The 24,667-nt window shown below is 35.5% G+C and overlaps 1 protein-coding gene across 2 annotated transcripts in view; it reads right to left on the bottom strand.

Moving 5' to 3' along the window:
* LOC100377934 (uncharacterized) overlaps window positions 1–22,574 on the bottom strand; it is a 48,992-nt gene extending 26,418 nt beyond the window's left edge. The window contains exons 1-13 of one of the 2 annotated variants that reach the window (XM_085506492.1): window positions 22,430–22,574; window positions 15,027–15,130; window positions 14,638–14,790; window positions 13,768–13,869; window positions 12,677–13,015; window positions 8,161–8,334; window positions 6,049–7,011; window positions 4,654–4,771; window positions 4,282–4,412; window positions 3,406–3,591; window positions 2,635–2,785; window positions 1,589–1,764; window positions 230–352 (exon numbers count right to left, since the gene is read on the bottom strand). In XM_085506492.1, coding sequence (XP_085362618.1) covers window positions 230–352; window positions 1,589–1,764; window positions 2,635–2,785; window positions 3,406–3,591; window positions 4,282–4,412; window positions 4,654–4,771; window positions 6,049–7,011; window positions 8,161–8,334; window positions 12,677–13,015; window positions 13,768–13,869; window positions 14,638–14,790; window positions 15,027–15,130; window positions 22,430–22,454 — 2,745 coding nt within the window. In that variant the 5' untranslated portion in view covers window positions 22,455–22,574. Of the gene's footprint in view, window positions 1–229; window positions 353–1,588; window positions 1,765–2,634; window positions 2,786–3,405; window positions 3,592–4,281; window positions 4,413–4,653; window positions 4,772–6,048; window positions 7,012–8,160; window positions 8,335–12,676; window positions 13,016–13,767; window positions 13,870–14,637; window positions 14,791–15,026; window positions 15,131–19,897; window positions 20,090–22,429 lie in introns of those variants that run through there. The other variant, XM_085506493.1, reaches the window with a different exon arrangement.
* Window positions 22,575–24,667: the final 2,093 nt, after the last annotated feature.

Raw genomic sequence — 24,667 nt, forward strand, 5'->3', positions numbered from 1 at the left:
AATGTTTCTAATAAATAAACAATACTCATAATTGTGCTAAGCGAGTACAGACGTCTAGCAATAGGCAAATGCATGAATGTATATCAAGCATTTTCACACAGAATTAAAACTGTTGAGAAATCAATTGTTGCAATTCAGTCATTATTAACACATCAACAGCTGAAAGCCTTCATGGATTACTGATAGCAACTGTATAAAAAAAAGCCATAAACGACTGAATTTCAGTTACCTGTGTGATAACAGCAGTCTGCAAGTTATCCACTTCCTGTTTTCTTTCCCTCAAACTATTCTCAATTTCAATTTTATTGCTCAAAAGTTCTTCAATTCTTTCTTCTTTCTGTCTCAGAAGTTCCTGAAAAAAATCAAGATGATAACATGCGTGTCATTTCCACATATTGTGAGGGATGGTGATAGTTTTTTATTTACTAAAAATAACCAACATCCAATATGGGCAACAAATTTTCCAAGATTAATATGGTAATAATAATGGTAGGTGCCTGTTATAGAACAACTGTAATGTGTCGTGTATGTAAATTTATCACATGATTCTGCTGGGCTGATTTATAATTCTGTATGCACGCTTGTATTACTGATATATCGCCCTCTGAGTGTGGCATCCCCACATGTTTTTTCTTTCATTGCTTATATATCACCCTCTACAGGCAACATACACGTGTCACCCTCTACAGGTGACCTTTAGAGATGTCACCCTCTACAGGCAACATGCACAATTGTTGCCCTCTACAGAAGTCACCCTCTACAGGCAACATGCACATGTGTTGCCCTCTACAGGTGAACTCTACAGGTGAACTCTACAGAAGTCACCCTCTACAAGCAACATGCACATGTGTTGCCCTCTACAGGTGAACTCTACAGAAGTCACTCTCTACAGGCAACATGCACATGTGTTGCCCTCTACAGGTGAACTCTACAGAAGTCACCCTCTACAGGCAACATGCACATGTGTTGCCCTCTACAGGTGAACTCTACAGAAGTCACCCTCTACAGGCAACATGCACATGTGTTGCCCTCTACAGGTGAACTCTACAGAAGTCACCCTCTAGGTCTCATGCCACTAATTAACCAATGGCTGCTCGTAGCCCTCAATTTAAATGCCCAGCAAGAACCAATGAAATTTTTTAAATATTATTTTTCTCAGGTGCTCCCTGTTTGAGGGCGTAATCACTTGGGTCAGAGGTGAGACCAACATGTGGTCTTTTGTTTACTACTTAGCGGCTGTGTACCTGTGGGTTTATTCTGTGTGTTAATGGATGTTCTAATCTTGGTGTTTTTCCAGTGATTTCTCTTGGTGCAATCCAAATACAGTAGGTGTGTCTTGTTTACCTGAGATTTGCAAGAGTTTGAGCTGGCCAACATGTTAGTTTTTTTCATATGGTTGATTACTGGCATGTTGATTTCCCATTTTTGAGCCATATTTTCAACTTTCTTCGTCATTTTCATATAGCAATCTCGTCATATGTTAACATTGTCGTCTATGGAAATTCAATTAGTGGTATGAGCCCTCTACAGGCAACATGCACATGTGTTGCCCTCTACAGGTGACATCTACAGGTGAATGTTGACTCACCTCTTTCTGCTGGTGACTTTGTTGAATGTCATTGAGCCCCTGTTGAAGTGAAGTAATCTCATTCATGTATTGTTTTCTTTCATTTTCAATCTCAAACAATGGACGGTGTTCATTTTCTATCTTGCTGTTCAGTGACTGGACCTCTTCCTTTAACTCGTGTTTCTCTCTCTCTAAACCTGAAAAGATGGATACATATTGACAACAAACATTTTACTAACATGTCAAACCACCACTTTATAATTGAATTATTTCTTTGCATTTGGTTTATTTTTCAATTTCGAAAAGAATCTTTGAACCTGGTGATGCAGAAAACAAACTCTTCAAACTGCATTATGTTTTAATAATCATAATATCTTAATAATTACAGAAAGGCTTAAGAGGGTACCTAGTTCTGAAGCCATTTTGCACACTGTGTATAGGAAGTATAGGTATTTTTTCATTGGGACAAGACCAATTGGTTTGCCAATTGCATTTGTTACATTTATAGTGAAGTTCAAGACCAAGTTATTCCTACAGATGGTTGAAAACAAAGTTAAACAATGGCAAATTTTAACTGTTAAATTAAACTAAAATTGAGTCTGAACACAGACTATGCAGAAAATGTTCAGAATGAAGTACATGTTTTTTAGACTGTACATACTTTGACACTGCAAGGCAAACACTATTGCAGGAATGTGTAATAAATGTATACATGTACAATGAAAATCATATTCAAGAATTGATTTTCAGTAAAGCTACAGACAGCAACATTCCATTTATAAAATATCTCAAGAAAACAGTTTACAAATCATCAATTAAAGAGCACAGGTATACTTAGATGTATTGTTATAATATCGTAACATTAAATCATGAATTAAATTCACTGTGAATTATTATTATTGAATTATTGTACTGCTGTGTTTAAATTACCATACTGTATCCTCTGATGTTATACACGTAGTAATGTAATCAAGTTATTACTATAACTGGATCATCATCTATACTAATAATATAACTAAAATTAAATGTACTTTCCAGACTCACTCTGAAATCTGGTATTAACCTACCATCTTTCTCCTCTTCAATCTGTACCAGTCTCAGTTCTAAAGTCACCTTGTCTTGTTCAATACAAGTGTTTGTCTCTTGAACCTCTTTCAACATCTCTGATAATTTTTCCAGATTGTCCTTCATAGCAGTGATGGTTTGGTTCTGAGATTCCTGGAGGTTGAACACAATAACTCTAACAATGATGTGTTGTATCAGTCAATCAAGAAATTATTGTACCAAATACATGTACATACAAAACTCCATCTGGGTTAAACAGCCTGTACATACAGCATGTCTTGTACATGTATGTGTATGAATACATACAAATACATGCATCAGTGTACAGATCCAATAATTTTATTTTACCCATAATGTATTGCAATCTGACTTATCATAATCCATGCATACATGTGGAACACAAAAGAGTACCATCAACACGACAAAAGCATTCCCTTTCATTTTTATAAATATTTATAAAAGTTCACAATTCTACTGAGATAAAAGGTTTCTCTTGGCTGATGGAATAACATTGGAACATTTACAAATGAGGTCATTGGACACTGCGCTCGTTGATAGGCTGGTTGAACTCAACCACCATTGAAATTTACAAATATTTATTAAAATTAAGAGAATGGGTTTATTGTGTTAATAGTAAAATGATATTATTTCAATCTACTCATTCAAAGCGACATTCATTAGCATTTTGGGATTAGTATAGCAATGCCTTCTGCGACCTCTGACCTCTCTACTGTACAATACTAGGCATGCAGTGCTGTTATCTCCCAACTTACAAGTGAGAACTCATTCCTTCTTTGTATCTCTTCAAGCTCCAGAATTCTGGCCTCGAAACTTACACGAGCTTTCCTTTCGGTGTCCTTTTCTTCTCGCAACTGCTCCATCATGGACTTCATCTCATGTATCCGTGCTTCATGTTCAAGTTTCTGATCTTCTTCTGATTGGCTGAATGTTGCTTCCATCTGTAAACACAATGAGTACGAAACATCAAGAGCTAAATACGAAACACAGGAAGTGTCTACAATAATCTTGACGAACAAATTTCTGATTTTCTCTTCACATTCAAAAATTGATTAGAAAAAAAATACCAAGCGACAAACGTCTCCCATGAGAGTTTGAACAAAATTTAATACTGAACGTGTTACTGAGTATACTGTTAATACTGTTAATTTTTCTGATAAGTAAAATCCACTAAATTAAATTCAAGTAAACATGTAAAATACTCATTTTTTTTCTCTGCCAAGTTCATAAACTTAAAACCCAGCGAAAAGGCTCAAACATCAAAATGGTGAAACTAAGTGACAAAATGGTTTTACAAAATGTAATGCATTATGTGAGATAAATGCTCATTCACAAAAACACAAGAAAGCTACTGAAATATAATTTTTTTTTTCAAATTGTATCAATTAGGACTTTTAACAATAACAAAATATGTCACAAATCAATCTTAAAATTTACAAAGTATAAGAAAATACATTCGCAACAGAAACCCAGTGCAAAAATAAAGATAAAATTTTTGACATTTTCAATGACGTTTAGTTTTTTCAAAATGTCAAATGACCCTAATTGCATTATAGGTATCCTGATGGCATGAACCTATAATAATTAAAACATGAAGACAAATTACATAATTCTTAATTCAGCTTTCTTACCATTCTAATCCGGTCTTCAAGTTCATGTATTGTTGCATCGTTATTCTCTTTCTCTTGTTTCAACTCTGACACACTTTGTATCAATTCTTGTTTTTCCTGTGTTAGCAGGTCAATAGTATCTTGCAATTCAACTGAAGACAGAAAATTTTACAGTAAAACCACAGTAAATAACCTGAGACGGTATCCCCTGAATATCAAAGGCATTGTTGTGTACAATCTGGTGTCTCATCCAAAGAGTACATAGATAGGAATTCAAAAATCAAAAGCAAGAACATATAGAAAGCTTTGATGTTAATCTCTTTCATTCCATGAATAAATTATGCAAATGAGTATTTTAATATGCAAGAATAATACAAGTAAATCGGTGATTACCTAACTTAATGTTCATTTCATCGAAATCAACAAGCTTTAACTGCAACTGTCCCTTCTCATCTTCGAGTTCAGCAATCTGATGTTGCAGTCCACTCACCTCCTCAGCTAGTGAGTCAGACTAGACATTAAAATAAACCAGAACTAGAAAAGTTAATATTGTCCACATAAATTAGTCCCCATGATGGAAAGGATCAACTGACATTATTCAATAATGCCTACCGAGATCTTTTTGAGAACCACGCAACTTGTTTTTGCCCCTCGAATTGAGTTTCATTCTATTCAATTGATGACGTCTACTGTTCCACCAATCTATGTTAACCACAGTATTTAGAATATTTACAACAGTGGACATGATGACAAAGGAAAATGAAACAGACGTAAAAAAATGAGTTGCATGGTTCTCTCGCTATCAACACAATCCCAGCGTAAATTTGCAAAAGATGATCCAAAGTCGAACATGTTTGTAATTGCGATTCTGAGATTTGTATCCTGAGTGGTTGTGACAATTGCATATTTCAGTGAATAGTAATAAACTGACAATTATACGAGACTGAAACAATTATGTATTAGTGTTAAATATTCACAGGGTTTTAATTGGAAAATGCGTTATAAAATTAAAACTCAGTCAATATGTAAAATTTAGCATAGAACACATTATCTACATGATAAAACCGTGAATATGCCTTAAATGGTAAATGAGCAAATTTACAGCACAATGATTCTACTTGCTGTGTGACAATAATATACACACTATAGTGTCCATAGTTGTAATTTCAGTGACATCGGTGTTTAGGACTATTATGCGATATATTCAATGATATGAATACAATGAGTACACACTGTAAGAAATGACAGAGGATTCATCAAGGAGGTCTTCCCTAAATTACTGTTACTTGCAGTTATTTGGAAGAGATTCTATGTATTCTTTTGTTAATGGTAGTAGAGTATGTACTCACAAAATTTATTCCTATGGTCAAAATACGTAATATTTCAATGATTCAGTATACAACTAATGTGATGTGTTGTTTATACATGTATGAGCTTCTATTAGAACAAACACTCTACATGGAATTATAATTGAAAAGTGGTAACAGTAAATTTGGGACCAGAAATGAAAAGATGAAACAATTGGCAACACTCTTACATGTTGAAATGGCTTAATTTAGTGCAATTCAAGCAAAGTCATCAAGCCAATCAAAATAGGTATTAGCACATTAGCACGAAAATTGCATTTGTTGTTCAATTTATACTGAATCATTAACACTTCTAATTAAGTGTCTAATTAATTACTTCTTATGTAAGTGCAGAGAACTACGGTAATACAGTATTAACACCAAAAATATAACCTGATCTGTTCTTGAGGAGTGCTATGCAATACATGGCCAGATTCCTAACCTGTTTCAACTGTTCCAACTCAGTTTCCAGATTTCTCATCCTTTTCTTGGAATGAGCTTTTGCTTTCAGTACTTTTGTCTCAGTCTCCTTCAATGACTTTGACAGGTCCTTGATGGTTTGCTCTTTCTCTTTCAGTTCTGTCCTGAGTTTATCAAGCTCTTCCGATTGTACATGGTGTTGCGATTCCGAGGCACTGTCCAGTTCAATCAAGCGTTGTTTTGATTGGTCAAGCTCACCCTGAGTTTGGTGTAAAAGTGATTCTAATTCTCTGTACCTTTTTTGAATAGATGAATGGGCTTCGTTTAACGCAGTGAAATCATTTTCATACTGGGCGGTTGAGGTTTGTAAAGCACTGATGGTGTTCAGTTTTTCAGATAGTTCATTTTCATACTTTTCCTTCACGTCTGAGATGGCCGTTTTCCATTCGGCTTCTTTTACAGGATAGGCTTCCTGCCACTGTTGTAAATACCCTTCTGTCATCTGCAGCTTTTCGGTTAGCGACCTTATAGATGATTTTTGCTCCAGTAACTGTCGTTCCCTGTCTGCAATCTCAGCTTGTAGGACTTCGATCACTTTCAGCTTACCACTTAAGACTTCCTCTCGTTCATGCATCTTTTGCTGAAGCGTCTTGACAGCTTCTTCTTGTAAATTAGAATCAGTTTTTGACGCTAAGTTCAACAACTCCTTTTCGTGTTCTGCTATCAACAGAGCAATTTTTTCCTCCCTGTTTTTTAACATCAGTTCAACTTCATTCAGTTTTTCTTTGTAATATTTTTCAAAGTCTTCAAGTTTTTTATGATTGTTTTCCTGTTCCTGGCGGAGTTCATTCTCCTTAATTTCCAGCTGCTCCTGGAAGTGACTGCGACGTTCTTCTCCGATTTCGACTGTGTGGCTGAGCTTTTCTACGGCCGCAGTTTGATTATGAATTGTCGAATCTTTTTGACTCAACTCGTTCTGTAGCACCTATAAAGTATAAACACTTTTAAATAAAGAATGCATACACAAAACACTGTTGTGAAACATCCTGATATAATTAAATGGTGGCGATCATCGTGCCATGCATCGATCAGAAATGGGACGGCAGTGATAATTAATAGTTTATCACAATGCAATGCGCACATATCCACAGAAACAAATCTGTAGCCAAATTAGAGTGTATATGAACAAAGGAACAGTACAAATGCATATTCTCTATCGCACTGCATCTATTTCGTACAGAAAAAACCTTGGATAATAAACGCGATGACAGAAGAAAAGAAAAAACAAGTCACATGGTCTCTATCGCTCTCATCGACTAATTTCGTCTGAGGTCTATTGTTCACACCACCGTGACTTTGAAGTATGAGACACGTTGCAGTAAGTATCTCTACCAGACGACAAAGTTACTTAATTCAGAAAGCAACTTGTTTGTTACTTCATGTCCATTATTAACAAAAAGGTGGGCGCCATGCTGGTTCAACATAGCATAGTCACATATATGCATAAAAAGCTGGTTATTTGCATATATTTGCATAAATTACAAATATGCCTGACATGACGACCACTGCACATTACATTACTAGTCACAAAAAAACACAAATCATCCAGTACTGCGGTAAAAAAGAATAAAAAGCTTGCCATGAATGATTTAACAACACAGAAATAGAAATCAAATCAATTAAAACATCCTAGTTTTAATAATTGGTTTTAATGAGACAAAAACAGAATTAATTATGAGTTCTTACATTAATTTATTAAACATGCCATGCATTAACATCGCATTCACTGTTGTCATAGTTACCATGCAAGAACATATAAAACAAGATGCAACATAGAGTATAAGTATAACAATTTTCTATATTATAGTGACCAAGTATGAAATAATACTCATGAATTAGGCAAGAAAATACGAGACCCTTGACCCCCAGCAAAGCCAAAGCAGTGTTCATTGAGAAACAGATTTCAATGTTTTAATGATTTTTTTTCTAATTGCCATCATAATTATAGATGAATAAGTCATAATAAAAATCCACAATGACAGAGAAAGTAGCTATATGTAACTGAAGGATAAACTTATCAGAACTCAGAACACACATTGCCATGGCAATGCACTTTGACCTCTGACCTCCTTACCTTGATAACCTTATCTCTACTGTCTATGACTTCATTTTTGTCCTTGACATGATCCCGCAGCTCCGATATCAGCTGGTCATTTTCAAGCATTTTATTGTTTAACTCCACCACCATTTTATCCTTATAAACCATCTGGGCATACATGTCCTGCAGCTGGGTGGACTCAGCTGAGATCTGTCCCAACCAATAAACATGCAACTGATTACATGACCAATGCATGCAAACAATAATAGGACTACAATCACCACATTCAGGTTTGACGCTAGGATCCCATCACCTTTAACCTTTTCACCACCAGTTTCCTCTTTTCATCACAAATTCACAAAATAGTTCTGCTCATAGTCTGCACTTTCCTCCAGAAGATTGGGACAAAAATAGCCAAACTTTTTGAGTAAAAACAAATAATTTACACAAATTGTTCTCTGTTTGCTCCAAAATTAAGGTTCATTTTCAAAAATAATGAAGAATATTAGAAAAAAGTGCTGAAAAATTTGTTGAGAAAGTCTGGTGGTAAAAAGGTTAAAAAGTTGCATTCCCACTTTTTACGATCTGCAGAAAACCTCTCACGAATTCCTGCAAGCTTTATAAGAGCTTTAGGCTTTGTACAGTTCATGAGAAATCTTATCTATTTACAATAGAATGCTGGAATAAAATTTAGAAAATCCTCTTAAGGATGCTGTATAGGTTTTTGGTATTGATTTTCTAAACGGGTGTTTCCATATAAAATATTTACTGAACCATACAAAGCTATATATTGATGGAAAGCTTATTTCACACTGAATGTGAAATCGACAAGATAGTGTGTGTATGGACGTGTAAAGTCACGTGATCTCTGTGTAAACACAGAAGCCATTTTCGGTAACAAAATAATTGAACCAATGAATAAACGAATTTAGTGGAACATTGGCAACAAAACAGTTTTTCAGACGACGCTCACCACCATTCTGCGTTGATTGAGATATATATCTACATGATAGTTGGAGAAGAAATAATAATTTAGCTATCTTGAAAAAACAATGCGATCTTGTTCTTTTCGGTATTCAGAAATTAGAACGTAATTTCGAAACAAATAAGAAAATAGAAAAATCCCAGCGCCGCTTGAGAGGCAACATATCGAAGAGTGTCTGTGCGAAAAATTAGTATAATTCGTCCACTAGAACTCAAGATCAAAGGCCTGCAGTTGCCGTGAATCGCTGTTTTGTTTTACCGAGAAAACGGCAAAAACAACTTAGCAGCAACGTATCGTTGGCTAACTCAAAATCCGTTTGTCCCTTGGATCAAAACAAACTCATAACGACTAGTCATGGTATCTGTCTGTCATAATCACGCAGATGTGTGGATATGCGTGGTTGCAATTGGTTATAAAGTACGAAATTATGCTTCCGAATCCAATAGGAAACACTGTTTCACGGCGTGACAAAGTCGCGCCAAAATGACGTCATGATTTACATATTCATTATTAAGTTGTGGGAGGAGACACTCCTTTTTTCTGGAAGACTCATTACCATACATTGCCCTCTATGGAAGGTCATTCTCTTGCTCCGCTGCTGAACCAGTAACCGTGGCTGAACGCACCACCAGAGTCAACTACATGTAGTTTTCTTTCCAAGTTTTGTTTTTACAACGCGAGATGTCTCGACTAAGATCTGTATTATCTGATTTGAATGGCAATGGGGGTGAGAGAAGTCACAGCGAGTACTGAACTGAATCGGGAGTTGCGATCGCTTGGGTTTAAAATTGTCTGTCCATCGGGCGGTGAATTTTCAGTTTGTTTGCTTTTGCGTTATTATTTTGTAGATTTGTGAAATAACCTGTTTGCCATAAATCGAGTTTTCCGTTTTTTAGTTCCCAAAACTGTTGTGACAAAAGTAGTGTGAAGATTCTTCTTCCATCTTCAACGCGTAATGCATAGTACCGGAACAACCGCTGGCAGGGACCACTCCCGGTATCTTACATTCAGTTCACTTTCTATATCATGTACAACAAATCTAACTTAATTGAATCTGTCAAGTTATTTATTGAGAATGTGAAGATTAAGAAAAATAAAACAGGTAAAACAAGGATGCTCACACACACAGACGCGTACGTTTTCTTTTACAGCTGATTGTCTCAGGCTTTACGTGTGGCCACGTGTTGAGGGACGGTGGTGTGGCCAAGTGTTTCACTTCCGACTCATTGTGGTCGGAGTCCATGACACGTAATTTGGTCACGAAAACTAAGTCTGCCATGTGCTCAAATTGTCTACATTCTGTTTATACCTCCATGGTCTAGTCGATAAAATCGTGGAAGGTACTAACGTTAGCACCTTTCATGATTAAATTTTAATAATAATCGCTTTACATACTGTCAACGTTCTTCTCCAAATTTCTTTGGATTCGTTTTCTTTCGTCACTGTCATAGTCGACCCCAAGACGGTTTTATAATCGACTGTTTGAAGAGCGAGAAATTCAACGAAATTAATACTTGTATTACTAGTCTGAGCTTGTACTGAATGCAAGAGACTGTTTATATTTGCTATGGGTGGTGACTATTATGCAAATTATCTGTCTATTATGTCTTTGGCTGATTAATTAAAACATAGCTTTCAAAACAATGACATGTGCTTTTGTTTTTAATTAACAAAAATTGATTTTTACACCATATAAAAACATCCAAATCACTTTTTTTCCTACTGAGTGTTTGCTCCTTGTAGTCAAGCATTGAAAAATACAAAAAAGTAGAATTTTGGGTTTCAAAGCAAAAAAACCTACACAGCATCCTTAAAGTAAAGTTAAGTGGCCCAGAGTGAATACAACAGTGGAAAGTATGGTATGTTTGATTTTGTGATACATCACTACACCCTTCAGTGCAGGATTGCTTCAGAGCTCAAATATTTCAGAATTCAAACCACCTGATTTTATTATTTTACATTATGATCACAATAATCAGTCAGAGGTGTATACTTATGATAAAAAGTGAGATTGCAACTTTAGAAATCTAATTTGAATACGCTGCCAAAAACGCTGTAATCAGATGCTTTATACATGTATAATCAACCTCAACAATGTCTACAACCGAGAACAGAATGGTGTGTATCTTACATATGCTGTCTTTATGTTTTGTGATTAATCAGTTACCATGTCCCATTTCGGTGACATTGTTTTGCACACTTCATAATAGACTGTCAAAATTCCCTCTGGCCTGATGGTTTTTTTTTTCAACTAAAATGATTTAATCAAATGTCGCGATGCGGTTAAAAAAAGCTGAAGGCCCTCGCTTGACATGCCTACGCAATTTCGCAAAAGCATTGCTGCATTCGATTAAAGTAGTTTAGTTGAAAAAAAACATTAGACCAGACTGGTGGTAAGAATTACTATGTACGATGTCAACCACAGCCATGGTGCATGTACGAATATATTATATACGTTAAACGTTCAAATAGTCAGCACGTAAAGAAACGATCACGTAGCAACCCTTAACATGCATTCATGTAAACTGTTCAGCATATACAAGAAACGGTCATGCAATTCTGTTCTTCATTGCAGATTGCTGAATTTGGACTCCTTCAATTGACTTTGTCATGTGACTGATTTGACCTCATGGATTGTGACTGTAAACTGGCCAGTATATTGAATGCATGATGTCACATCCTGTGTTCAACACCTCAGCCAATCATTATCCTATCAATACACCTTAAAACAGGATGTGACATCAACTGCAAAGAATTGTGGATGTATATGATGTCACATCCTGTGTTCAACACCTCAACCAATCATTATCATATCAATACACCTTAAAACAGGATGTGACATCAACTGCAAAGAATTGTGGATGTATGTGATGTCACATCTTTTGCTAATTATATTTAATCATATCATTACATTTACCCATAATACACCATATACAGGATGTGACATCATTTACAAGCTATCAAGCATGAACACGTCAGATCAATGGTTTGTAGTTACAATGAAAATCTCGCAAAATTAGTTAGTACTGGTAGTTAGGTAATATCGGTTGATAGTCAGTACTGTTAGCTGGAATGGTTTATTTAAAAATGATCCATACAATGAAAAATAACAATCATCACTTTCCATTAGCGCATTATGACTGAATAGCATTACATCACAACTGAGATTATGGGTGCATCTAAATAGTGCATTCTATCACCAGATGGAGATGATTTTCAGCTAACAAAAAAATTCTTCTTTTAAATTAATATCTGTTCTATCTTCTTAGCAAATTCATAATAAATGTCTATATTTTGGATGCAGTAAACTGCAAAAGTTCCAATGTTACAAAAAACAAACGTTTTCCACAGTAATTGTGATAGAGGGCGGTATAACCTCAAATTTAAATATGGAATAGGAAAAAAATGAGTTTTTCAATGAAAGTAATGTCATCATTTTTATAGTATTCTAATTTTAGGCATCAAATTTATATTGTCAGTTTATGAATTAGCCGCTGTAAACAAGAAAATTGTAGACAAATAAACATATATTTATCTGAAAAGTGGGTACATTATGGATGACCTTACCTCGCTCGTTGTAAGACCGCCACTCCGCATCGCTTCAATAACAGCTTCTCGCTTTTCAATCACTTTATCTTTCTCTCCAAGTTCCCCAATCAGAAGCCGCTCTTTCTCCTCCAGTTCTTTTATCACCATCATCTGCTCTTCAAACTTCTTCTCCATCTCCTCCGCATGACCATTGTTACTTTTCAATCGTCCCAACTCTTTTTCAATTTTTTTTATGTGCTGATCTTTTTTTTTCAACATCTGCTCTTTGTCATCTAGTTTTTTCTTCATCACAAGTAGTTTCCCTCTGTTTGCCGATTCTTCTTTTGTGTCTCCTTCAGCCCCACTAGCACCGTTGCCCTGGAAATGAAAGATGATGATCTTTCAAATTTACTGTCGAGTCAGTGATTTTAGGAAAGAACTGATTTTCTTTTTTAAATGCAAATACAACTTTTGTCACCATTAACATAATTTATTTTAAATTGTTCTTAATAATTTTGACCTGTGGGAATAGTAAACTTATGTCTATTTGGTCCAAAAAGTTACTTCTTTAGGCAGCAAAGACAACATTTGTCAATTTTCACAAAATACATCTGCATATTTTGATCACAATATGTCACAATGAAAAATACATCTATTTTGTTGCCCCAACATTTTTATGGGAATGGACTTTTTACTTTGGGCCAATGGAGTAACTGATCCTAGGAAATCAGTGACTTTTACTGGAATCATAGAAATTCATATTAACTTCCACTGGCATCCTAGGGAGTCATGTTGACTTTCACTGGGATCCTAAGGAGTCAAAGTGACAACATTTCATTCTCATGAATGCCTGTTAAGTTTTAAGTTATAGCGCCATCAATTGGTTTCCATGCAAGAATGAAGGGCAGATTTCTAGCTTGCTCAATTTATTCGCTGGATTCCCTGTTTATACAACAAAATCACCTCCCTACAAAGACGAAATTGGAATGTTACACCAGAATGCACAAGTTTTAAAGTAGACCTCGAAATTTTTTTATTGTAAAATCATGGAAATTAACAGAGGCAAAAAAAACTAAAACGTTTTACAGTAAATCGCCACCCAAATTGACAAAGATGCAGTAGTTACTGACCCCGTCAGGTTTATCTTTCTTTAGTTCTTCCAACTGAGAGGTCAGAGACGAAATCTTGGCTTTCGCTTGTAACTTGAACTTGGACAATTTTCCATTGTGTTCCTAAAATGAAGAATACAAAATAAAAGTAAATCAAATACTGGGATCCAAATTCCTCATCACAAACACACTTCCGTGAATTTCCAACTAGAGTGTAATTGCAAAAACTGCAGCGGTGAACAATCTATTTAGGTTCTCTACATAGAAATGGAATCTTGTTTACTTTCGGAAAACCTAAAATTTTTCCAGTGTGCCCTTAACCTTTCCACCACCAGTTCCCTCTTTTCATCACAAATTCACAAAATAGTATATAATCTGCACTTTCCTTCAGAAGAATGGGACAAAAAAACGAAAATTGACTCAAATTTTGTCTGTTGGTTCTTGTTAGCTCTTGGCACCTTCTTACAATGGGTTACGCTAATCTCAAGCATTCGGTAATATTCGGAGCATGTTAGGTAGTAATAGACGAAATGCGCATACACAAGATTGAAAATGATGTCTAGTTGGAATGTTGTTTTTAATGAAAAATTGGCAGATACAACATCGATTGAAGAAGAACTAATGAACTATCTTGTTCTTGTTACAATTGCTATTAATGAAAATCTGTGAAATCAAATGATCTGTTGAATTTCCGGTTGTGAAATGCGTATTTTGACCTTTCACACCTAAACTATCATCAACATTAAAGATGAGCTAGACAATGTCCTTATCAGGATTAACTTGGGTTGAAACAAAAGGAAATAAGCCAATTTAAGAGGCTTAAGTGGCCAATTTAAGAGGCATCGTGGCTCCTTCCGTTAGTACCTTCCATGTACATATTAACAACAGTACCTGTATTTGTTTTTCTTTTTCACTGAGTTCTTTGTCTTTTTCACGTATCATATCTTTGAGTTGAGCCAGCAATTGTTCTTGTGGATGCAACTCATCGTTGGTTTCAGATGTCGATATAAAACTAGCGTCATCCATCGTGATGTCTTCCTCAGTCTATAAATAAACCAAAGTTATTACAATAAAACTAAAATAGGTATTGAAGCATGTGTACAAAGCCAACTCCTACATAGTGTCCAAGTCTAGGAGATTACAACAAATAAACTGCGAAAAATTGGAATAATGTGTTAGACGCAAGTTTCAAACTAAAGCGCACAATGATGATAAGCAAAACCAATTTTTGTTGCTAGTGGGAGAAATGAATGGTGGGAGACAGAGCAAGTGATACTCACCGTCTCAGGTAAACCTTGTTCCATCTGATCGGTGCCTTGATCCACAACAACAGCACCTTGAACCGTCTGTGCCAAGTTAGACAGCCTGTTCCACATGCCTTCGGCTGAAACAGATACAAGATTATGCATGAACAAGACTGATTTAAAGATGGATGTCAGCTTGATATTAAGTTTTTAAAGTCACTAGTCTGAAATACATGTTGCTTATATATTTACTATAGTCTGATTAAGAAATCCACGTCACGATCAAGTTGTCCAAATGACTTAGTGCCTCACCCCTTTCAGGAATTTCCTGAAACTTAGCTAAATGGCGTGGTGGTCTGAATAAAAAACTTTGGATAACCAAACAAATTTCTAAATTATAAACCCTCAATACATTTTTCCCATAAATCACATCCTCTCGTGCTTCTTGACACAAAGATCATTCAAACCATCAATATCTTTTCGATCAGTAGACATTCATCAATAAAGATCATGTTTTTGCAAGAGTTTACTGTATTCTAGATGACATACTGCCACACAACATAACACATTTGTTGCTTTGAATGTCATTGTTTTTATCCACATCCGCCATTTTGATGTCACACAGAAAACTAACAAGAATTTGTAACGCTTTTAAAAATTCTAAAATTAGTAAACTGATGTTATTTTTTTATTATTTGTTTCTGATTTCAATATTAACTATCACAGCAAGTCATGATAAAAACAAGAAATATGATGGACAGTATTGGTTCTACGGCTTTTGTCAAAGTGAAACCAATAAAACTTGAGTCAGCTTGTTGACTGCTGGGGAGGTCAAGGGATAACATGCAGACACTTTCGTAGATCAACAGCTGTTCTTTTTTTTTTTATTAATATTGATACTAAAGTGTAGACCAGAAGCTTGTTACTATGTAAATAAATATAAAAAAAAACATTGCAGAGAAAACAAATATTTTGATAAAAAAAATTATTATAAAATTATTAATTATTTCCTAATACTGCACACATCCTTAAAATATCAATGAAAGAAAAATGTTTGAAATTCAATGTCAGGGTATATTTGCAACCTTGACATTCAGTTCAGCTTGCATATATATTTGTAGGTCAAAGCTATACCCCGATATCAATAACAAAACAGTGTACCCCATAAGTTTCTCATAATTATGTAATAAACATCTATGATTACAGCATATGTATGGTGACGCAATAAAGTTATTCAGCATTATTAATTATTTAATCTATTTATGCAAGTGTAATCCTCAGAGTGGCTAAGTCAACATTTGACATACATAATAAAAATTAACGTCGCTATGCTGTAAAAATGTACTGTAGATTTAGATTTTTTTTTAATTTAATAAATTACTGTAAAATCTTCATTAAAATGGTACAATGCAACAGGGGGGATGCAGCTTCTATCAGAGCATCAACACATATGAGAAATGATGAAATTTAAAAAAAAAATGGGTGCAGCTTCTACCGGGTATTAGGGATGCGGCTTCTAAGAGGGATGCGGCTTCTATTGGGGATGCAGCTTCTATCGGGGATGCGGCTTCTATCGGGGATGCGGCTTCTATCGGGGATGCGGCTTCTGATACAGATTTTATGGTTATACATGTAACATTCACATTAGTAAGTATGGAAAACATTTTCTTTTTCTTCTTTTTTCTGTCAATTGTAAGATTTACAAATTTTTCCTTAAATCTGCCCATCTAAAATTCCATTTCTGAATTTTCAACTAGTAGGTAATTATCTTGTTTCCAAGTAAAACCCCTCCACAGACATGTGTATGAATAATTCCATGAAGTCAAAAATTTTGGTTGTGTTAACATTGTCTTCTGGAAGCCTCCACAGACATACCAAAATCAATAGGAAGAAAGATTGTTAATAGGGAAAATGTTAAATATTTTTAAGAGATTCCTATGTACTTCTAGAGTGTAAAAATATATCGAAAAACAATTACTTTGGTAAGTGAGTCAACAATGTCATTATTAGACTGCAAAGTGACAGCCATAGAAAAATAATATTCGTCTCAGGCTGATGTTAAAAAAAATGGTTTGGTGAGCCTTCATTTTTGAATTTTTTTTAAATTTTAAAAGAAACCAGAAAAATATGTCAGTAACAGCTTTTGAACTGATGCACGCACTGACCATTCTCGTCGCTGCCAGTAAGTAATATGAAAAGTATTGCCTGTTTGTATTTTTCCGATGGAAAGCGACTAAAACTAAAATATTCTAGACATAAATAACGATGGAAACACTACCATAGTTGTCCAAATGTTAACCCCCACAGAGAAAACGGCAAATTAATGAAATAATTAAGAAGGCTTATAAACGGATATGAGTCAAAACGATAATTTAAATTTATTCATTAAAAAAAATTGTTAAGACCACTAGAATTTACTCGTACTAGACTAACCATGGACCAAAAACAGTCACTAAGAATGTATATCAAGATCCCAATACAGCCTCAAATGGTTGAAAACAAATTTATCCTATTTTTATTTACAAAGCTTAGTGAGATAATGTTTTTACAATCAGAACAAGTACAAGTATATGGCATAATTAGAGGTCATTTTTAACCAAAATTTCTATAAATTTTCTGTTGCAGCAACATTTTTCTAAGTAGAAATTTGCATAAGAAAGTAAAAGTGCATTGTCTGAATGTTGTTTAATATAAACAAATGTACCGTAAACATATTGAAATAGCTACATGCCATTTTAGCAAATTTGACTCTATGCATGAAATAACTGAATCTTCATTTACCTAAAGTGTCAACAATCTCATTGTGAGAATATGAGGTTATTACGAGGATACCTTAAGTATGCGCAGCGGAGGTCTATGCGACGACGTACTGTCTGAGTGCATACTTTGACGTGTCCTCGTAATAACCTTTTTATAATATTATACATCTTTTTCTTCCAAGGATACATCATGGGAATGTCGAAATCCAAATAGCTTAGAACAGAATCAACAAACTTCTTTGTGTGAAGTCCGGTCAAACCCTGGTGGCAGCCATGTTTGTTTTTATTATTAGAGGACACTTATGTGCGTAATCATTCCATATTTGGAATTCGCATTTCCTAATATGGTAGGATGAAAATACCTTGTAAAATACCGCAAAATTACAGCACACTGTAACTTATGACATTACCGTGACAGATGTATAATAATATACTTTATTTTAAATAAGTGATGTCTTGAATTAGTGAAATTAAGGATTAGCTAGAATAACTTGCGAGCTAAATAGTCATATTTAACAGTACCACTTGGACATAAAGTCATAGCAAAGTCCTTTGCAGGTCTGGTTGAATTGCCTGATTTATCAACACTTCAACATGTGACTTTAGGCTCACCAGATTTTTTTCAAATACTAAATCACTTGCTGATTACTAGAACATGAAATCTGTATCAATCAAAGATGAAGAACCATCTACCTGTGTTTACACATTTTCAGGAAAACTTCAAACAAACTTAATGCGTTGAAGAGATGATAGCAACGAGTAAAAACAAAATGCATGTTCATCACTCCCAATAGCTAAATTAAAAATGTAAATCCCTATTGACAAAGAATTTCAGTGGGGCTTTAGTGTATAGAATCAGCATAAACTGTTTTTGCTACCAGTGATGGTGTGGATTGTACATAGTATAAATCATGGCATAACAAGCAATAAAGGTTCATTTATAAAAAATTAAATACATGTACGAAGCTCATTTTAACTTTTATTTTAACAAAGTATTTTTATCAAAATTTGGTGATGTGAATTTGATTAAGTATTGAGCTCAGTGACGAGTACATGTCACGACATTGACCCCAATATGCACTTGAACTTTTGTTTCACAATATGCGACAAACACGATATGTCATGTTTACAATTCACCAGTCTCCCTGAAGAATGTTATGATCAGTATGAAAACATGAGCTGTCATTCATTTTTATTATCCATGTCAGAAGGGTTATAATTGGGAAAATGCTGTAAATTTCATAAATACTGGTCAGCCTTGGGGCAATCCAAGTCCCCTTGATGTGGCAACACTACAACTGCTATTCTACTTGAGTCTTCTCCCGCTTCGAAAGGCATTCGTCACAACATTAGCTTAGGATATTTTGTACAAAATGGAAACTAGCATCATGGGACAATTCTAATTATCTGCCATATTTTGGGCGTGAAACAATAAATGTAAAAGAAAACACTTATATACATGACCTTTGTCTGAAATGATTGAACAAAATAACATGTAGGACATTTTGAAAAAAATACCAGAAAATTTCTGAAGTCCAGTCATCTGAACTGTGAATTATATAAAATTAAAAACAAGCATCTAAAGGTCTTTACTAGTAAGACTGCGATTATGATCTACATAAATTAAAAAAAAATTACAACTACGGATTCAGTTAAATATCGACACATATGATAATTTATATGATTTCCTGCCTTTTAATAATTACATAACGAGACCTTCAGCCCTGCATGTAATATACCACTCTAATAACATCACGGATTGATGCCCACTGCTGGTACGGATTACCGACCGATCAACTGTTACTATGATTGTTATTGCGAGAAACTCACGTTCGGGATACATACTTCCCGATCACCCACGGTTGATTCGTGGCCGTACTGATTCGGTCATGAAAACACGAATCTGACGAACACGACTGATTCGTTGCGTTGAATTGGATGGGAAATACGGTCAAGCCACGTTAATATCACTCGTTGAGTCCGTGTTCGCAGTTCGCAATGCGTGGCTGCTTCGAGTGATCTCTCCAGACAAATTCACAATTTCAAGAAGTTTAATCGTGGTATCCCTTGGAGCTGGGTCAAAGTGAAACTGGCGAAATACCGGGTTGGCCAAGGGAATACCCGTTGATATATCATGATCGGACTCACCTTATTTTTGTAGCTAGAATGATTTCATAGATCAGTTTCCGTGTCAACCATATAATCGCGTTCCATGTGGCAAATCTGTGCGTTCCGGATTATTTCGTATCTATCAACCTACACTCGCAACAGCTGTGCACAGGCCGCCATCTTAAATGCAACGTCAGCGGTGACCTAGACTCTAGGTGGCGCTATTCTCTGACCTAATTTCACTCTTCTTCCCAGAGGCCCGAGCGCGCTTAAGTGACCTAAATTCGTCCCTGAAAAGTCACAAGAACCGGGCAATCCTGCTATGACTGTACGAGATTTATATACCGTTATACTGTAATAATCCCAATGAACGTGAAGAAAGGCGTAGAGATAAGGGGTTGACCATTAGGAACACTTGAGGGCGGGCGATGACAGAATAAGAAAAAAAATGCACAGGAAATCATGAAAGGATTAATGAAAAAAAAACTGCACACCTAAGTCTTAGGGAAATATATTTTACACAGGTAGAAAGATACGGTAAATTCATCATGGAAACAAAAACATTGCACAAAATATTTTGCACAGTTTTTCTGTCGACTCCTGTCAATTGTGTAAATAAATGATGTCATTCTATTTCAATTCTTCAATCCACTTTGCCGTGATTGCGGGGTCGGGTACGCATGTGTAAACATAAAAACGAATTTTCAAGAAATATTTTTCTACAGATTTACGCGGACCAGGTTGGCCGCTGAGGGCGGCCCACCATCGGACCCAGGAAAGAGACATAACGCACACGGGCGTGTAGACTGGCGCAGTCGGGGCGATTAACTTGTTTAAGTAGTTTAATTAAAATTAAAAAAATCGTGAAATGGAGGTGTAAAGCGAAATCCCCCCGACTGGTTTATTCTGCATGGCCCTCTATCGACACTGCAGGAACCCGTCGATTTTTCAACGGGTAATTATGTTAATGAGTGTTCTAATTGACAATCATCTAAGCCAATCACAACGTCTCTTCAACTGACCTCTGACCGAGAAGACGTCGGCTGATTGTAGCAGCCGATATTTTTTAATTCTACTACTAGTACGAGTTACTTTTTTACACATTGTGATGAATTAGAAACGAGGACTACGATAAACTCGAATTTCAACGAGCCGCCATGTTGTGTCTGCAGTGTGACCTTCACCATGTTGACCTCATTATGCACGTATTTCCGCGCCCACCTCATTATAATATGTGCATCATGAATATTTAATAGCAATGAATTTCCTGCAGAATAAATCAGTCGGGGTGATTTCGCGCTAACACCTCCATTTCGCGATTTTTTTTATTTTATTTAAACTACAAAAACAAATTAATCGCCCGACTGCGCCAGTCTAACGGACGTGTTGATGTCGAAGCTTTTCTGCTGCAGTGTTATAAACAATTGATTTAAGGTAGAAGCCTACTCATAAATTAAAAAACCCAGAATTTATTCATTTTGCAATAAACTGTACTCCAAGGCAATATAAGGATTTTGACCTAAAAAAAATTGGGGGTCACCAGCCTTTTTTTCGAGAAATAGATGGTTGTATTTTAGTGGAAAGTCACCATTTTGGTACTATTATAATGCTTTTACCATAGGTTCCTATGGCAGAGATATTATGAAATATCTCAAAATCTAGCCTGGTGACATAGGCTGAAAAAATCATATATTGTTAATGATGGAGTAATTTTTGTTGTTCTGAATTATTTAAAAAATCTAGGTTTTAAAAGGTATCAACAAATGCAATTATTTTTAACATTGTGTTCTATGTAATTGTCTAAAAATAGCAATTTTCAAGAAATATTACGACACGTTTCTCAAAAAGCGTAACTGTAACACACATTGTACCATGATACATTAGCTTCATGATTGTACATAATAAACTAATGAACATTGTCATGCGATTTATGACCAATTTTGTTATGGGCTTGGAAAGGTTGGTTTTAAAAAGAATGCAAGCTCGACATCGAGAGAAAATATTTGCATGTTTTGCATTTTAGAGACGTTAGACATTTTTGAAGCTTCTATATTTTGAAAATGCACGTTTGATATTTTTCGTCAAACGTGTATTTCAAAAATGAAAAATTGTCTTGTCCTGAGCTGATGCATTAATGCGTACGTGGGGTCACAACAAGGAGTCACAATAATGGCCACTTGTGCGGCCTGTTATACTCCTCGGACATAATACGTCAGTCCGTTTAATAAACTGCTGGAAACATGCTACGTGAATGTTTGATGTCCTGGTATTGTAAAGGTCAGCACAAACTTGAATTTGTACACCCAATGCCGGCACAATTTTGCTCACCCTACCGAACTTGAATGTCGTCACAAATTTGCTTACCCTGATGTTTTCACAATTTTGCTCACCCGGGTCACATAAAGAATTATTGTAGTAAATAATAGTGAATCAATATATCAGATACTAACTTTGCTGCTTCCTTGTAATATAAAAAAAAATCCGTTTCAGTAAATATGAATTTAAAATTATTTAGTGACATCATGAAAATATCGTGAACTCACATATTCAAAAAGTACGCAATCTACTCACTGTTCCCTGAGTTACTGAATGACATGAACAATTTTCCAAATTTCTCTAAGCAACGTAAAATCCACCAGCGCGACAGTTAAAATGCAACATCCGTCCAACAGTGTGAGAAAATCATATCGACCTAGAATTCACAGCTGCCGTAGATTGACCAAATGTTCGTTCGATAACAAGGATAATATTATATGAAACATCTAGCGCATGTTTTGGGTGTGTCCATGAAAAATAATTGTATGTTATTCTTTTAGTTTGTATTTGCATGACTACCATATCTCATCATTATATATTTTCAGCATTACGAGTATTTACTATCATGGGTCACGATAACAGTCGTTAGTGAAAGACAAACAATATTTGCTATGTTTTAAATAACCAATAATAACGCAAAAAATAACAAAAATAGTTGGATATTTGCGTCGCAGAAAAGCTTCGGAACTAGAGGGCGTGGATCAGATAGGAAAGGTGTTTTGCATTTACGGTCAGTCAAACCATGGAGCTCCATAGTTAAACGAAACACCTGCACTCAATACATTTCCTGGAAAATTGAGTTCATTCTTCACAAATAAAATATTCCTATCATTCCTACGTTGTATTATAAAAAGAACACTTTCCACTGATGATACCGAGAAGTTATTGGAGCTCTGAAGCTAGTCTGCACTTGACGGAAACAAGATTGCCTGACCACTAAAGCAAACACACTTTTAATTGTAGTAATTACTGAATGCCACGTGGCGTTTGCATTATTTAGATGGTTTCAGGATTCTGTTAACATTTCTTGGGAACAACACAAAATCCAAAGCCATTCATGATGATGCTGACAGGGGTCAGTGAGATGGTTTCTACAAACCATAGAGTGGAAATGCAACTTCAACATACTAACATACTTTCGATGCACGAGGCATTGTCCAAAAATTTACCGAGTTATATTCCTAGCTTTGTTTTTTTTGGTTTTGTTTGTTTAGTTATTCACGCCGACGTAACGTGTTCACCATTCCCTTTCACCGACGCAAGGAACACAGATGTGAACACGTTATTATAATTAAATGAATTTAACTATTACATGTATAACACTTAAAATAGATTCATTGGCTAAATTTTGTGTGAAACAGTTAAACATTACGTGTTTGACAGCGCACCATATGTGCTGTCTGTAACGGTACACCGGTTCCATCCATCCAGCCAATCATCGAGTCGTATCAGTATACTAATTATCATATGTGTCACGGCGAATAAACGGCAATAATTGCGTAACGAGACAGTATCAGCGGCCAATTTTGTCGACTCGAGAAGGAGGGAGAGAACAGGACAGCCGTAGAACCGCGACATTTCTCTCGAATTCAGCCTGACATACTGCCAGTTTTGTGTAGACTAATCTCATTCAGGGGTATAGATTGTGATTTGAAGACGTGTACTCGGAGAACGCCTTCTAAAACCAACGTTGATCACTTACTCAAAAATATTCAACAGTTAATGGAACCATCTATAAAAATAAATGTATCTTCAAGTTGCTACACCAACCAATTGATTCAAAGAAAACGGATTACTCTTCTTCTTTGGTAAATGACAAAGAAACATGCCGTAATTCACCGTTTATGATCCTAAAATCACTTCTAAATAGAAAACAAGAATCTCCACTGCCATCGCATACATCTTCAAGGAAGAAGACAGAAAGATGTCATTTTTTTCAGATAAAATCAAATAGTATCAGCCTTCTAGTAGTCCTATAGAAACATACTACCGGTGCGCTTGAGTTGACGTCCTTTCATCAAGCCCCAAGGAAGAAATTGGAATTAGTACGACTCATGATAAATAAATCATGCAACCTCGATCGACCGTGATACTAAAAGATGCGTCGTCACTTTAAATAGAATTTTTTGAGAAATATTAAGACTAATTACTCCAAATACGTTATAAATCAATGAACTTTGTCACGATTTATGACCGACTTTCTCACAAATCACAATCGAGCCTCTACCATTAATAGAGATTTATCTAATCACCTCGTCCATATGTTAGTGTCCCTTCCAGACTATGCAGATACTTCTCTGCACAGTATAACACAAGTCAACATAAAGAAACTTCAACAAATCCACAACACAGTAGCTCGTTTATAAATTACCAAAACTAGAAAGTTTTATCACTGATATCACTCAATCGATATCATACCGACAAGCTACTTGACAGAGCCGAGCAATGGTTTAGTATAAAGAATGCCTTTATCGTGTTATTAGATTTACATTG

This window comes from Saccoglossus kowalevskii, chromosome 12 (assembly GCF_978046115.1).
Source record: "Saccoglossus kowalevskii chromosome 12, keSacKowa6.1, whole genome shotgun sequence".
Classification (NCBI taxonomy): domain Eukaryota; kingdom Metazoa; phylum Hemichordata; class Enteropneusta; family Harrimaniidae; genus Saccoglossus; species Saccoglossus kowalevskii.